Source organism: Hyperolius riggenbachi, chromosome 3, assembly GCF_040937935.1.
Source record: "Hyperolius riggenbachi isolate aHypRig1 chromosome 3, aHypRig1.pri, whole genome shotgun sequence".
Classification (NCBI taxonomy): Eukaryota; Metazoa; Chordata; class Amphibia; order Anura; family Hyperoliidae; genus Hyperolius; species Hyperolius riggenbachi.
In genome coordinates, this window is record NC_090648.1 from 435,787,556 (window position 1) to 435,805,411 (window position 17,856).

The following is a 17,856-nucleotide window of genomic DNA, read 5'->3' on the forward strand; positions in this document are numbered from 1 at the left end:
GTACTGCACAGAGCGCAGGGCGCTCCGCGCGAAGTGCCCATTAAAGCCTATGGGACTTAGCGCGCGTAAAACTTTGCGCGCATAAAACTTAACGCGCGCAAAGTTAGCGCGCGATCTGATTGAGAAATCCGGTGCTAACCTACTTAGCACCCTGGTTAGCGCGTCTAAAGACTTTAGACGTGCTAAGTAGGTTAGCACCGCTTTGTGAATCAAGCCCATAAAGGCTAGCGTCACACTGGGACTATGCGCTGCGTACCTCGCAAAAGCAGGATCTTACAAATCTATCAGCTGATCAAACTGATCACATGCTTCTCTGTGAGTTCTCCTAGGCAGAGCCATCCCTAGCCATCAGCAGGGATACCTCCGTCCCCTGCATAGCCCCCTTCCACTATTATCACAGGGATGCGAGTGTGCGCACAGTATTATATCTACCGTATATTTACAAAGACAATATATACACACACACATTCTACTTACTTTGGTTTGAGGTAGAGTACAGCTTCCTCTCCTCTCTCCATCTGCTGCACTGCTGTCTCCACACCTGGGGGGATACCAAGACTCTCTCCCTCCCCCACCTCAAACTGAATCTCTCGTTCATCAAACACGTGCCCGTCGTGGATCCCCTGCAGCTTCACTGTATAAAGAGGATGACAGGGAAGAGGTTATCCTGTGATCTACGGTAGGCATAAAATTCTGAAATGTAACTATTGATCTATTCAATATTTCTGCCATACCCCATCCAAACCTCAGTTTCATTTTGTTGAAAGCAGTTGTTAGATGTTGCTGCAATGTTTTCTGACTTCATAGCTGGACAAGAAGAACACTGCAAAATCCTTAAAGTAAACCCAAGTCAAACCTTGGTCAAAAGAGCAGATACTTACCTAGGTAGAAGTAAGCTTTGTTTCCTGTATCCTCCTTGACCCTCCCAAAGATCACAACCACATTCCTCTTCAAGCTGAGCTGCAACAGTATAAGTACATCTGTGCCTGTGCAGTAGCATGGAGGCACTTGTGCACCAGCGGCTGGACTTTACTGTGCAGGTGCTGGCGTGCTCATGTGGGTGCAGCACGGCCACGCTCAAGCATGAAGAGGAGCAGGGTAGAGATGTGCAGGAGGGTCCCGGGCAGTGGCAGAGGACCGAAGAATCCAGAGGCTTCCAACTCCTTAGGTAAGCATTTTATTTTTGACCTGAGGCTCACCTCGGGTTCTTTTTAACAAACTCAGGAATACTGGCATCTACATTTAATGAAAAGTTCTCAGGGGGAGATTTATCAAAGCATTACCAACAGTTTTTTCTTCTTAACCTGCTGGGCGTTACGGACGAGCTCAGCTTGTCCAGTAACGCCGCGATGGATTTTTCAGGCCCTGGTGGGCCGATTTGGATATTTTTTTTTTATACACGCAGCTAACACTTTGCAAGCTGCGTCTTACCGATTGCCACCGCCGTGATACAGCCCCCCCCCCGCATACCCCTTGCGCAGCCTGACCAATCGCCGCCAGGCTGCGCTATGGGGTGGATTGGGACTCCCTGTGACGTCACGACATCGATAACGTCATTCCATTCGTCGCCATGGCGATGGGGGAAGCCCTCAAGGAAATCCCGTTCAGAACAGGATTTCCTGATGGGCATGATCGCCCACGGTGATCGGAAGGGTGGGAGGGAATGAGCAGGGAGGGGGGAATCATGTAGCTAGCGCTAGGCTAGCTACATGTCCATGATAAAAAAAAGAAAAAAATAGCTGCAAAAAAACACCCGCGCCCGTGCGGCCGCGGGTAATCAGAACGCTGGGGAGGTTAATCTGTTCTAACCAGCAGGGAGAACAGTTCTGTATGATAATAAGAACCTTCTAGGTAATAGTGGCAATTTAGCATGAATTTCTAGACCTGCACCACAGTTAAGAAAAGTGCAAATCCATCCCTAAATTGGTGCAGATTAAGAAATGCTTAGTTCTACAGATGTAGAACTGCAGACTAGACATGATTTGTGTGGTGCTCCTCTCCCCTGCTGAATTCCTCCTCAGAGCTTGCTGCTATCAATACACCAGATGTGTTGGTTACCTCAGCAACAGAAATTCCCCTCACATACTGCACTGTCTGAGAGACCTTCCTAGCTCCTATTTTACAAGTTTTAAAAGGAATCTGCACTATCTAAGGATTTCTTAAGATGCCTGAGACAGTTCTGCATGGATTTCTAAAAACCTACCAATATTTTGTCTCAGACACTCTTAATAAAGCTGGCCCTCCTGTGGGTGCAGCACAAGACTGATCGTTTACCAGTCTTTCTGCAACCATGACAATGTTCTCCAACCTTAGTAAAATCACCCCGCGTGTCTATGCCTACTGTCCAACCACGTCTAGGCGATCGCTGTGTCTGGGAAGCTGACCCGCTTGCAGCCTGGAATCACACAGGAGTTGTGGCTTCAGTCACACAGGCCTTTCAAAGACTTCTCTAAAGAGCCAGAATACCCTGGAGAGAGTTACCTACAGCAATATATCTTTATACTGGAGCTCTTGTACACAAGTGGATGTTGGCAACATTTGATTACACGGTAGTGATAAACAGGTGAATGAAGAAACTCCAGGGCAGGGGACACTTAAAAAAACAACACTGGTTAAAAAGTTTGGCATTTTCTGGTATCCAGGGTGTACCGTGGTCAAAGGAAGGGAGTCCAATAAAATGCTAGCCAAATGCTAACCTGGCTAATGCCCCAAAATGTTCCGATTTGAAAAGAACAGTGGCTTAAAAGACCAATATCGTGAAAATCGCAAAATATGAAATACATGTAAACACCACACAAATAAGGAGTATGTTTCTTCCAGAGTCAAATGAGCTATAAATCACTTGTATCCTATGCTGTCACTGACAGTAAGTAGTAGAAATCTGATAGAACCGAAAGGTTTTGGACTAGCCCATCTCCTCATGGGGGATTTTCAGGGTTATCATTATTATCAAAAGCATTTAGTAAATTGCAGCTGCTCTGTCCAACTGCCACAAAAGTGTGCAGCGAGCAGGGAGGCTGGCAAGCATTGTATAAATCCTTTCAGGGAATGCCTTTATAAAGAATAAAAGCCTTGCTGAGAATTCCCCATGAAGAGATGGACTAGTCTGAAACCCGTCGGTTCTGTCTTATTTCTACTACCTACTGTAAGTGACAGCAACATAGGAGAAAAGTAATTTATGGCTCAATTTGCTCTGGAAGAAACATACTTCTTATTTGTATATGTTTACATGTATTTTAAATGTTACAATTTTCCGCGATAGTGGTCCTTTAATACGGATGTGCTAGTCTTAGGATGTACTTGGGGAAGAGAGTACTACCAAAAGGCTGCACAAGGAGTGCTGAAGAGCTATTCCACCCAGCAGGTTGCACAGGTTTCACTGGGAAAAGCTCAGGAATCACGGGGCGGTCTGAGGACCGGGAAGGCTCTATAGTATCCAGAGCCTTCTCTCTACTTAGGTACAGAACAACCATTTTTTTTTCTTTTTTGCATCAGATGTCCTTTAAATGTGGACATCACTTTGTAATTGGCAATAAATTTTTTTTTTGCTTTCATTCTGCAGCTGTTCTAACTCTTTCTGTAACTTCCTGGAAGCCTTGGCCACAGTATATGGCTTGATGTAAACCATACCCCGAATTCTCAAAGATTAGTTCAACAGCAAACACTAAAAGGATTTTGGAACTGCATTGGTGGTGCCTGCTCCAACTGGGATTTTCTAAGATTAGCTCACAAATTTGAACGAAAAGCAAGAAGTAAAAACTTATTTTATTGCTTTAAAGCTGACCTGAACTCAGAACTTACCCTCTGCTCTCTAAAAGATAAGCAACAGCATAGTACCTTTTGCAGCCCCCAAAACTCCTGCAGTAAATCTGCAGTGTGTCTATTTCATACTTTCATGGAAGCAGACATAGGGTTAACACCCTGTGTTTACAAATTAGCAGAGGCTGCGGAAATTTCTGTACTGACACGGCTGGGAGATCAAATTACACTTGTGGTTAGTTACAGCTGAGAGGGAATTACACAGGCTCTAAAGCCCCATCTACACGATACGATTCTTTATACAATTCGATTACGATTCTATTTACGATCCGATGAAATCCAACATGTCCGATCAGGATACGATTAGATTTAATTCGATTTGCCATTGCTAAACAATGGCAAATCGAATTGAATCTAATCGAATCCTGATCGGACATGTTGGATTTCATCGGATCGTAAATAGAATCGTAATCGAATTGTATAAAGAATTGTATCGTGTAGATGAGGCTTTACCTCTAAACACAAATAGGGTGGATTAATCTGTGTTTTCCTTGTGTCCTGTGCATTAGTTCAGGCCCACTTGAAAGTGGACATGAACTATTGCACAGGACAAAAGGAAAACAGAGAGAAATGCACCCTGTATGTATTTAGAGAGTTTGGTCTGTATAATTCACCCTCATTTGTGTCTAATCACAAGTTGTAATTTGATCTCTCCAGTGTGTCACATGACTGCCACAGCAGAGATGGCAGATAAGCTCATTTGAAAGCACAGCCTGTAAATAATATGTCTGCTTCCATGAATCGGGAAGTAGAAACACTGCAGATTTATATCAGCTGTAACAAAGAAATGTTTTTTTTTGGTTAAAGGTTATTATGCTGTTGTGTATCTTTTAGAGCAGAGAGGATGTTCTGAGTTCAGGTCCACTTTAAAACCAAATTGCTTTATTAGATGTACTCCTATGACACATTCTACAGGAAGAAGGGACTTCAGGCATTCTGTTGTGATGTGTGCAACATCTGGAGTAGGTCACTCCCAACTCGCTAACAGCTGAGAGCAAAGCAAGTTGGCTTTCACAATTACACATGTACAGCTACAGAGCTTTGTCGTGAAAACACTAGAGCAGTCACAAGTACTGTGTGATACACTTCAAAGAAAGACTTGAACAATGTAGAGAAGAATTTATAGAGATTGTTCATTTTTGTGGTAAAGTGGAGCTACAAGTTCAAACTAGTAAGAAGCCCCCATCACTCTGAATGGCCTCGAGTTCAGATGTAAGGATTAGTAAATGCAGCAGACTCCCCACAGAGTAGGAACACACTAGGCAGAATCGCATGAGTTTTCCCCATAGCACATAGTAGAAAACGCATATGCAATTCTGCTTAGTGTGTTCCTACCCAAAACCACATTACCAGAACTTACTCTCCACCACGGCACCCTCGTTAGGCTTGGAATACCCTTCACCCTTCACTCGGATGCGGCGGATGATGCCACCATCCTCCTCTGGTGACAGGTCCTCTCCTTGGAAGTCAAAGAGCTCAATCTGGAAGTAACACAGATCAGAATACTTCAGTATGAAAATAATAAAAACAAGTTCCTCTGTAGTTTTCTGTAAAATAGCGTAAATGCTCAACAATAGTTAAACGTGAGTGGATCATGATTGTGTAAATCTGGGAACTCAGAAAAGTAGAGGTCTCAACACTAGAGTAGTCAACAGAGGAGACCACTACTTGGTGATTTCTTCAGCATCCTTCTTTAAAGAGAATGTAAAGTGAGAGGCACCAGTATACGGAGGCTGTCATATTAATTTTCCTTTTAACAATACCAGTTGCCTGGCATTCTGCTGATCATTTGGACTATAGTAGTGTCTAAAGCAGTGTTTCCCAACCGCTGTTCCGCGGCACACTAGTGTGCCGCGGAACGTTGCCTGGTGTGCCGTGCTCTTATCCCCCCTCCCGCCCGTCCCTGCGGCCGCCGCTGTTATTACCTTAGCAGCGGCCGCTCTCCCCTCTCCAGACCATGATGTATATGCTAGCAGCGTATCTCCGGCTGCTCTGTGTGATGCACTGATGCGGAAGGAGGCAGGGCTCGGTTACCATAGTAACGGCGATACATATCGCCGTTACAGGAAGCCGCTGCCCTCCTTTCTTCCGCATCAGTGCATCACACAGAGCAGCCGGAGATACGCTGCTTGAATATACACGCGCCGGAGAGGGGAGAGCGGCCGCTGTTAACAAGGTAATAACAGCGGCGGCCGCGGGGACGGGCGGGAGGCACTAAACTGGCTATACTGGGGCACTATTCTGGGGTACTATACTGGCTATCCTGGGGCACTAAACTGGCTATACTGGGGCACTATTCTAGCTATACTGGGGCACTATTCTGGCTATACTGGGGCATTATACTAGCTATACTGGGGGGCTATACTGGGGCACTATACTGGCTATACTGGGGCACTATACTGGGGCACTAAACTGGCTATACTGGGGCACTATTCTGGGGCACTAAACTGGCTATACTGGGGCACTATTCTGGGGCACTATACTAGCTATACTGGGGCACAATACTGGCTATACTGGGGGGGCTATACTGGCTATACTGGGGCACTATACTGGCTATACTGGGGCACTATACTAGCTATACTGGGGGGCTATACTGGGGCACTATACTGGGGCACTATACTGGGGCACTAAACTGGCTATACTGGGGCACTATTCTGGGGCACTATACTAGCTATACTGGGGCACAATACTGGCTATACTGGGGGGCTATACTGGGGTACTATACTGGCTATACTGGGGCACTATACTAGCTATACTGGGGGGCTATACTGGGGCACTATACTGGCTATACTGGGGCACTATACTGGGGCACTAAACTGGCTATACTGGGGCACTATACTAGTTATACTGGGGCACAATACTGGCTATACTGGGGCACTATACTGGCTATACTGGGGGGCTATACTGGGGTACTATACTGGCTATACTGGGGCACTATTCTGGCTATACTGGGGCACTATACTGGGGCACTATACTGGCTATACTGGGGCACTATACTGAGGCAACTAAACTCCCTACACTGGGGCAACTATGCCAGCTATGCAGCCGCACCCCAGCCCCCCCCCCCCCCCCCATAGCGGCACTGTCCACTAGGTCGCGCAAACAACCGGAGGCCGCATCGCCCCCACCGCGCGCGCGCGCCGTTCCCCGGAGAAAAATTTGGTCAGACAGTGTTCCCCGGGCCGGAAAAGGTTGGGAAACACTGGTCTAAAGCACACACCTGAAACAAGCATGCAGCTAATCTTGTCAGAAACATCCAATCTACATGCTTGTTCAGGGTCTATGGCTAAAAGTATTGGAAGCAGAGGACAGCCAGGCAACTGGTATTGTTTAAAGTTAAATGAATATGTCAGCCTCCATACCCCTCTTTCTTCAGGTTCCCTTTAAGACAATAATAAAATTCTTCATATGCATATTATAGAACATTTAACAAGAGAACCCAAGGTGGGTTCTGAGAATCTTAATAGCAGACAGAGGCTGGCTGTGCATATAATCACCAGCCTCTGTTGTCGTCACGCAGCGTGTCACCAGCCGACTGTTTACAATTGCCTATCAATCTCCGCCGATCCCCCGCCTCCTCCATAGCTCCGGTCCCCGCCCACGTGCCTTCCCTCCCCACTGATTGGAGGGAAGGGACGCGGGCGGGGACCGGAGTTATGGAGGAGGCGGGGGAGATTGATAGGCAATTGTAAACAGTTGGCTGGTGACACGCTGCGTGACGACAGCGCGGCTGCGATTTATGGGGGGCAGAGCAGAGCGCAGGGGGGCCCTGGAGGGACGACAGAGGTTGGTGATTATATGCACAGCCAGCCTCTGTCTGCTATTAGGATTCTTAGAACCCACCTCGGGATCTCTTTAAAGACATTTAAAAAAAAGTTTTTGCACAATACCTGCTGCAGCAATTCATATATCCTAAGTAAAGGACAACTGCTTGATCACTGTCATTCTGAAACTATCTCCCTTTAGGCACTTAGAAATGAAGGAGGAGCTGGATTGCTTTGTCACATGAAAACAAACGTCCCTACTGATTTATAACCCATTATGAGGCAGGTGTGATTCAGACTAAGAAGGGTGGAAGTGAGCAGGCAGAACAAGGACTGCTAAGGATCTAGCAACTGCAGCAGCAAATATCTTTTACAAGAAATGGCAGTCTTTTTGTTGCCTTGTAAAAACAAGACCAACAACAATAACAGGTTTATCCTGAACTATGCATAGAGCTAAAGCGGTAACATTTTTATATATTTTTTTTAATAGGCGAGACTATAAAATCGGTGCCTTACCTCAAAGATGAGAGTGGCATTCGGTGGAATCTTTGGTGGACTTCCGGATGCTCCATAGGCATATTCTGGCTTACAAGTAATCTCACAGATCTCCCCAGTCTTCATGGTGGCCACAGCAATGTCCCATGCCTTGATCACCTGACCTAAAGAGGGAAAACCACCAGCTTAGAGACGGAAAGGCTAAGCTTAATACTTCAAACGTTTCTTGGATTTTTGTTTCCAAAACATAAAAAAATTAGATTTTGAAAACTCTTGAACCTATTACTAGGCACAAGAGTATTACCTATAAATGAACATATACGCACCAACTTGGCATGGTACCAATTTAGAAATACACTTACCCTGTAAAATTTGACCCGATGAAGAGGGTGTCCCCGAAACGTGTTATGACCACGTGACCTCCTGACTTAGTGGTGGGAAGGTGTGCTGTCTGCAGCTGATCTACCTGGTTTGCAGCCAATTGTTGTGCAATGCTGCTGGCCACAGCGCTTGCTCCTGCTTTATCACTTCATCATCACTCCACTCTTTACAAGGTAGCCATATTTGAACTCTTCTCAGTTTTTAATAAATTGGTATCACGCCATGTTGGCATGTATAGCTTTATGTGTTTCTGCTTTATCCGGGTACATCACTGCCTCCTTGGTTGATTAAGAAAATGTTTGTTACAGCAGTTTATTCATTAGTTTATTGGCATACCGCTTATCTTAATTGATCTGGTGGTACTGTAGTTTTTTTCCAGGGCTGTGGAGTCGGTCCAAAAATCATCCGACTCCTCAGTTTATGAAACCACCTACTCAGACTCCAGGTACCCAAAATTGCTCCGACTCCACAGACTCTGTTTTTTTCCCTGGAAGTCTGCTAAAGTGCTGTTGTGATCCATTTGTTTTTACAAGAGTATTACTGTACATACTCCTTAGTCTAATTTTTTACAAAGGCTATGGGTTTAGTTAAAAAAAAATAAAAAAAAAAAAATCATCCGACTCCTCAGTTTAGTGAAACCACCAACTCAGACTCCAGATACCCAAAATTGCTCAGACTCCGACTCCACAGCACTGTTTTTTTTTTTCCATGGAAGTCTGCTAAAGTGCTGTTGTGACCTATTTGTTTACAAGAGTATTACTGTACATATGGAAATGGACCCGGACTGCACAGCTGCCACTGGCCCAAACATGCTGTCAGTCACTGGGCATCATCTCTGGAATGTTCAGGGGACATGGCGAGCATTGAGGAAGAGCTAAATTACTATTATATGTTCAAACAGTACCTTTTCCCAGGTCAAAGGTGAAATTATCCTTTCGGTCTCTGCTGGAGTCAAACTTAGTCCCATCAGTCAGCCAACCAGTGTAGTGCACATTGACTTTATCGCCGATCATCGGGTACTCGGTGCCTGTGCTTTCCTTCTTGATTTTCTGTAGGAACGAGAGAACACAGACACCTGGCTAGTGACCAATTTCCAAGCTGCATGCAGTGCATCAATTTAGAGAATCTCAACCCGACGTATAACAATAAGAATATTCCAACCCTGCTCAGTCGTGCAATGCACCAAAGAGCCGCTGCATTGACTATGTATTGTCCTGACGTGGTTCAGTTGGGCGCAGAGTGAGCAGGAAGATGGCCCACCCTGCTACCGCTGAAACTCCCGTGATAGGTTAATAACTATTCCCCCTGTGAGTTGTAGCAATTTGGGGGAGACACGCAATTCAGGGTCTGGCAAAAAGCGATGAAGGTGGGGCATCCTAATTCTGTGACTCGCGAGTCTGGCAGTACAACAGCTCACTGGCATTGCCTATCAGGTATGCGGTATACAGGAAGAGCTGCATGTGCCAGGAAAGTTCCTCTACTCTCTACAGAGTCCAAGGGTCACTTATCTTCAGATAAAGCCAAGATCACTTCCAACATAGAGAAGAGAAGAATGGAAAAGTGCTTCAAGCTCTACTTCACCCTTTCACTCACTTTAAAGAGTAACTGTCGGGCATAAAATCAATTCTTTATTTTTATCTGGTAAACAAGTAATAAGGATGCTAATCAGGCAATCCAAAAAGTTAAAATCACTATTACTTTTCTTGATAAAATTATCATTCCCCAGTTTACATGACTTATTTGGTACACAGAAAATTTGGTACACAAAAGAGAAGTTGCAGGGCATGCTGGGTTGTCTTTTTTTGCTTCTCTACTTCCCCTCAGACATAAAGAGAACCAGAGACGAAGCACCCTCATGTATTTTATTACATTTATCAGTGGGAACATGACAGTAAACACCTACCCTGCTTTTAGTTTCATTGTTATCTGCTTAATTAGTCTATTAGCAGCTGTGATAAGAATCCCCGACTGGCTCAGTCGAGGTTTGACCTGGAATCATTATAGCTGAGTCACTCTTCTGTGGAGTCTTTTCAAGCCCAAGCCTGCCCCCTCCTGGCTTAGATTTCCTGCTTTGCATACTGAGAGCTGTGATTACATGGGAGGGGCTGCTCCTGCTGAGAGAGAAGCTCTGTGGCTGCAATATAGTCTCATATAGCCTAGACAGCACATCCAGAACAACTCATAACCCGGAAGGAGAAGGGATATGAGCCGGCGGCCATATTTGATTTTTCCTGGAGCAATAATGGATTAAAAAAAACACTAAAAAAAAGGCACACCAGAGCTGCAAAATTATCAGGTAGAGCATTTATTCTTTACAAGCTAAAAACTGATATGTTTATTTTGTGTGAAACGTTCATCTCTGGTTCCCTAATGCAGCCTGATTGGCTGAAGCCTCCTTCCCTCCTGTTTTCCCCTCCCACACCTCTGTTCCTCTCTGATTGGCCAAAATTTCTCAGGCTGAAACAATGCACTTTCTATAGTGAAGGACAGGCAAATCAGGCAGAGGAGACTAAGGGCAGGAAATGACATCATGACTGGTTTCAAAATAGCCACAGTAAATATGGAAACTGTCTAGAATAGGATTCTCTACTTTTCCTTTATAAAATTCACAGGAATCATAACGTGGACAGTGCAAGACATATGTTATGTAAGTAGAGCAAGTATTTATCTACTTATATATTTGTTTTCCTGAGATAGTATGGCTGACAGCTCCTCTTTAATGCATGTGTACCGGCCTTAAGTCACATGGTCCATGACACAAAAGAGGCAGATCATACTGTGATTTCCACTGTAGCCACACCTCCTGAGATTTATTACCAGCTGACAATTCCCATATTACACATTTCTGACACTAACAATCTAATATAATAAATCTAATAATGGGGGCGGCACGTGGTATAGTGGATAGTACTCTTGCCTTACAGCACTAGGTGCTTGGTTTTAATCCCAGCCAGGGAACTATCTACACAGAGTTTGTATGTTCTCCCCATACTATATTTATTTATTTCCTTTTAAACAATACCAGTTGACTGGCAGTACTGCCAATCTCTTTGGCTGCAGTAGTACCTGAATCACACACCTTAAACAAGTATAAGGCTAATCTAGTCAGTTTTCAGTCAGAAACATTTGATCTGCATACTTGTTCAGAGTCTATAACTAAAAGTATTAGGGCTCGTTTCCACTATCGCGAATCTGCATGCGTCCAACGCATGCAGATTCGCACATGTAATGCAAGTGGATGGGCCTGTTTCCACTGTAGCGTTGTTGAGGTGCGTTTTTTTCAGCGTCAAAAAAACGCACAAAAGAGCCAACGAATTCGCCTGCGAGTGGAATGCATGCGAATCGCCGCTAATGTATTTAATAGTAAAAACGCATGCGTTTGTTACATGCGTTTTTACCCGCGATTTCGCATGCGATTTCGCACCTTTTTCAATTTTATTTTGCCCTGGCAGTGTCATGGTTAATTTCGCATGGCACCCTGCCATGCGAAATCGCACGCGAAATCGCGGGTAAAAACGCATCCGCATGCGTTTTTACAAGCGTCGGAATGCCGGCGAAATCGCGTCGCAACAGTGGAAACAAGCCCTTAAGGTGGGCTAACAAATGTAGATTTGGTCACATTTTGACCATCCGATTTGATAATTACTATCTAATCAGATGAAAACTGGTGTCGCCAAAAACATAACCAATTGACGATGCCACCAATTCCGGTCAGGGTACTGGGGGGCGGGGTGTACATGCACATTAGTGGGACGGTGACTGGGGGGCGGTGAGGCAACGCCACAAGGCCGATAGTCGAAAGATTTCATGCTGAAATCAATCAAGAATTGGCCTGCAGTTTATGGGGGGCAACAGATCTGTCTCTGATCAGAGAGAGATTTGTCTATTGGTCGATCGGTCCCAAAATTGCTAGATGTATGGATATCATTTAAGTCAAGAGTCTCAGCAGGACAGCCAGGCAATCTGTATTGTTTAAAAGTAAATAAATATGTCAGTCTCCATATCACTATCACTTCATGCGTCCTCTAAAGCCTGGTACACACCATGCAATTTCCTGTCAGATAGGTCGAATAGATAATTTCCGACAGGTCGGATCTGATTTTCATAAAAGTGATCAGAAAAACAATTGGAAATCCGATCAGATCTGTTGGAAATTATCTATCGACCCATTTAGCTGATAATCATATATTTAGCTGATAATCATGATAAATGGGCAGCACGGTGGCGTAGTGATTAGCTCTCTCGCCTTGCAGCGCTGGGTCCCTGGTTCGAATCCCAGCCAGGGCACTATCTGCAAAGAGTTTGTATGTTCTCTCCGTGTCTGCGTGGGTTTCCTCCGGGCACTCCGGTTTCCTCCCACATTCCAAAAACATACGGATAAGTTAATTGGCTTCCACTTAAATTGGCCCTAGACTACAGTACATACACTACATAATATAGACATATGGCAATGGTAGGGATTAGATTGTGAGCTCCTTTGAGGGACAGTTAGTAACAAGATATATATATATATATATATATATATATATATATATATATATATATATATATACATTGTACAGCGCTGCGTAATATGTCGGCGCTATATAAATACTAAAAATAATAATAATAAATAATAATAATCGCATGGCGTGTACCAGGCTTAAGCTGACCAATCTCTTGCACACAATGAATAGTTTTCATTACACTTATAAATGCTGCAGCACTCCAGTGCGCTGAGCTGTGTGTATGTTTATTTAGCTACATCAGAGTGCGATTTGCCTTATCGGTAGCTGTGAATGAGAGTGCTGGGGCTCTGCCTGTACAGGAAAACACTCAGGCTGTGTTCCCACTTGAGCAGAAAACTGATTTTTTTTTTTGGCCACTTTACTGCATTGCAAAAGTGACAGTGAACAGATCCAATTTTATAAAAAGTCATTCTGCAACGGATTCATTTTGGTAAGCGGACTGCACTCCTGTGCCGTCCTCGATAATCCAAGACAGACAAATGCCCTTCCCATATGGCCTATGGATGAAACACATCCGCCTAGACTCCAGCCAGACCACAGCGGACCATAGTAGTGGACACTACAGTGTCTATTCCCGTTGGCCATACGTAGCCTGGCTGCAAGGGGGAACCCAACCTGAGGCCAGTTTCACACTGCAGATTGGCGGGAGTGGTGCGGCCCCAGGGCTGCACTGCACAAAACAGACTCCCCATCTGGCAGCCGGCCAAGCAGGAAGTGACGCTCACTTCCTTTTGCCGAATAGTTGACATGCCCGGAAGTGTATTGTTAAAATATGCTTCTGCACAAAGGCGACACGTAAAACTGCAGCGATTCGTTTGAAAAAGTGTATCGCCATACACTTACATGACTTCCGGTCCGCTGCACGTCGCTGCACGGTAACATAGGTATGCACTTACGTTAGATAGGAAGTTAGTTTTCTCAATTTGTTGGGACCATGAAGGCTGCCATGCTTATTTCATTTATAAACGTGTCAGTTACTGGAATAAAGTACCAGATGTTTAGGCTCAACTTTTTTTTTTTTTTTTTTTTATTTGGCTGCTTTTATACAGGATTGTCAAGATGCTTTGTTTTTGCTGTAGTATTTCTTTAAGCCCTTCTAAAAAAAAAAAAAAAACTAATTAGCAATTATGAAACATTAGCTAACACAAAAGGAACCTCTTGGAAGGATCTACATGTATACAACTTCCACATGTCTGCTCCTGACAATCCACGTTTTACTGAGCCTTATCTGCTATGGGAGGATTAGAATGGAACGCCGCCAAACCAAGTCCACCCCTTTTAATAGTGGTAAAGCTACCCAGAGGGCGTTAACCCACCCACGAGAACTGGCTCACCACCTCGCTGCAGAGACACAGGCCCTGTAATAAAACACCTACCGTCGAACTCTAGACAAACTTTTCACTTTTTGTAGCGTAGTACAGAAATATTTTTTAGGCTTAGACACCACCCTGGGGGGTCTAAGGGTTAAGCATCACGGATTTGGGGAGGGGGAATAGGGTGCTTGAGGGTTAGGTATTGGTAGCGGGAGTGTTCTGTGTAAGGGTAGGGTTAGGTTTAGCTATGGTAAAATATCGGTAAGCATTACCAATATTTTGCTATCGGAATCCAGCAGTAGAGTATCGCTAATTGTAGCAACATTCTACTAGCGGCAATCCCCTGAACCCTCATGTATGCCTTCCTCCAGCCCCTAGAACTCTGTCACTTGCTGCAGCTTCATCCCTCTCCAGAGTCTCATTATCAATCCTGTAATAAATCCCTGACCTCTGCCCATGCGTGCACCGCTCAGTGTGAGTGTCTGCGCAGAAGCCGGTCTATTATGGGACTGACATCGAGACCTAGAAAACCAGAGCAGCAGCGATGGACACACAGACTTCTAGAAGCTGGAGGAAGCCACATGAAAGGCTGCATATCATTTCTTTACCTCGTATGTCCTGTCTCATCAGTGTTTTATGTCTGTGTGTCCATTAAAAGATTCTCCACACTTTTTGTCTCATAACAAGAAGCGTTTGATCCAGCAGCCTGCAGCCACCCGTTGTCTCGTTTAAATGCTTTTTCTGCAAAGGTGCAGAAAGGGATTTGGCTACCTTTGGCGGTACTTCCCATCGGTCTCTCAGTACGCTGTTCAGCCACCACAGGGAGCCACGGAAGCGCCGCAGTTGCTAATCCTGGATGCTGCAAGTTGCATCCAGGAACAGCTAAACAAACAGAAAAAAATAAAATTGGAAACGAAATGGACGGTAAGCGACAGCACCAAGCACTGTCCAATCATTTGAATGGGCAGCGCTGTCATTTAAGGTGCCCATAGACCGAACGATTATGGGAAGATTCGACAAAGAGACAAATTTATCTCTAATCTAATTAGAGATAAAATGTCTTTTTATCGATTCTGCCCGTATACTACAGGCCAATTCCCGTCCGATTTCAGCATGAAGTCCGCACTGCCGCTGTCCCAATGTATAAATGTGCCCCCCGTGTGTCTTTTTACGTTACCTGCCCTGTTGCAGCCTCCTTGGGGTGTCCGTAACCTATGGGCGGCTCTCCGTACACGCTACTGGTGCATAGTATCTGACATCGGACGCTATGCGCCAGTGGCGTGTACGGAGAGCAGCCAGAGGTTACGGACACCCCAAGGAGGCTGCAACAGAACAGGTAATGTATAAATGGACACACGGGGGGCACATTTATACATTGCTGTGGGGGGGTTTGTCCTCTCGACGCTTGTTCTGAAAATCGCTGCCATACCCCCGACCAACCAACTTCGGCCCAAAATCTTGCGTGATCAATTTCCGTCCAGAAATTGATTGCTTTGTTAGTCGGGCATGCACTCGGCGGCACAGATTTTCATCCAATTCGATTATGATAATCAAATTGTATGGTCGATCGGCCACCAAGTCACCTGATGTATGGCTACCTTTACACTCTGCTCTCTAAAAGCTAGTTTAAATGGACGCTTGCAAACAGGAAGTTCTCCCAAGCAAGAACAAAGACAGCATGAAACCCTAAAGGTGCCCACACATCAAATGATCTAAGGGTAAATAAACCAAGAGACAGTTCTCTCTCTGATTGAATCTGATCAGAAAGAGAGCGGTTTGCTGCCCATACACCACAAGCTGATTCCAAATTGATTTCAGCACAAAATCTTTCAGTAATCAGCCTCATGACGTCACATCTGCTGATGTCCCCCCCAAATGTTCCTATGACCCTGGCACCCGCAATACATGCTAGGACATGCAATGCATACCGTGAGATGTAGACCCTTATTCAATTAACTTTTTCTCCTAAGTTTTCTCCTAGAAAATAATTAGTCGCCTTCTGCTTAAAATAATGTTCCAGCACTCTGCAACTGAGTATTTTCTTGTTTGCTGGTGGCTTAAAGGGCATTTTATTGATAGTGTATGAAAATATCACCTAGGAGAAAAAAATTAATTGAAGGGCGGTAATTCCATTGATGCGATTACATCTTCTGGCTGGGAAGTATAACCACATCAATGACCACTACATCTCCCAGCATGCATTTCCTTTCCCCTGCATGGATTGTGACTGCCAGGGACACAGGAAGTCCCCATGGGAATCTCAACGCCCCTTGGGGAGGTTTTCACAATTAGGAGCATCCAGATGCTCAGTATACTTTAAAAGATACCCGATAACAGTGAGAGGCTTACCGCACCTCCGATGCACATCTGGGGCCTTTTGCAGCGGACTAACGGGGCACGGAAGAGCAACAGAGGAGCAGTAAGCCTTTGCACTATTCCAAACACCTCTCTACAGCCTCCTGTTAATTCCATTGCTTCAGCTTGGGCATTTTTTTAAAAATCTGACTTGCAAGAATCTTTAATCGACAATCGGCATCCAAGTCCATTGTTTCCCTATTTAACCTGCCTTCAGAAACCACACCGCCGTTCCCAGCACAATAGCCCCCAAAGGCGGTACAAAGTCCTCCAGGCGGCTGCTGGAAAAAGATACATAGAGGGCGCACTTCTCTTGCGCAGAGTGGCCGAAGTTCCGAGACCCGGTACCGGCGATACAGAAGACTGAGCACGGCGGCATTGGAGCTATGCGTGCACATGGGGCTGGAGGAAGCTCCAGGTATGTATAAAACTTTTAGTTGATTTTGTCTCTGGTACACTTTAACCCTCTGGGGGATAATCCCGAGCTGAGCTCGGGGTAAGCTGCCACAGAGGATTTCTCAGGCCCTGGTGGGCCGATTTGCATAATTTTTTTTTTGTTGCACGCAGCTAGCACTTTGCTAGCTGCGTGTATATACCGATCGCCGCCTTGCCGCGCCGCTCCCCCCCCCCCCCCCAAGACCCCGTGCGCAGCCTGGCCAATCAGTGCCAGGCAGCGCTGAGGGGTGGATCGAGACTCCCTCTGACGTCACGACGTCGTTGACGTCATCCCGATCGTCGTCATGGCGACGGGGGAAGCCAAACAGGAAATCCCGTTCTGAACGGGATTTCCTGTTTGCTTTGTATGCCGGAGGCGATCGGAGGGGGTGGGGGGATGCCGCTGCACAGCGGCTATCATGTAGCGAGCCCTGGGCTCGCTACATGATTTAAAAAATAAAAATTTTTAAAAAATAGTGCTGCGCCACCTCCTGGGCGATATAATTGTATCCCCCAGGAGGTTAATCGCCAGTTATCTGGCTTGCAGTCACTGCTATGTAACCTCTTTTCTTATTTCTCTCTGCTTCAAACACAATAGGGGAATGATAGCTGAGTGAGTTGTGCGCACCCTCCTAAACTGCGCCATGAGGCTGGAGCCTCTCTGCCTCGGCCCTAATAGCCCCTCTTCCACAGAATGTGTCACTTGCATGTTCCCTATTAACTTGCGTGTACAGTATTTGGGGCCGTAGAATCAAGTTCGATCCTGGCAGGTGACACATATTGTGC

General features: G+C 45.4%; 1 protein-coding gene across 1 annotated transcript in view; it reads right to left on the reverse strand.

Annotated features, from left to right (window-relative positions):
• FKBP4 (FKBP prolyl isomerase 4) overlaps window positions 1-17,856 on the reverse strand; it is a 32,592-nt gene that overhangs the window by 12,747 nt on the left and 1,989 nt on the right. The window contains exons 2-5 of the mRNA XM_068277661.1: window positions 9,364-9,508; window positions 8,100-8,242; window positions 5,180-5,300; window positions 478-634 (exon numbers count right to left, since the gene is read on the reverse strand). Coding sequence (XP_068133762.1) covers window positions 478-634; window positions 5,180-5,300; window positions 8,100-8,242; window positions 9,364-9,508 — 566 coding nt within the window. The remainder of the gene's footprint in view (window positions 1-477; window positions 635-5,179; window positions 5,301-8,099; window positions 8,243-9,363; window positions 9,509-17,856) is intronic.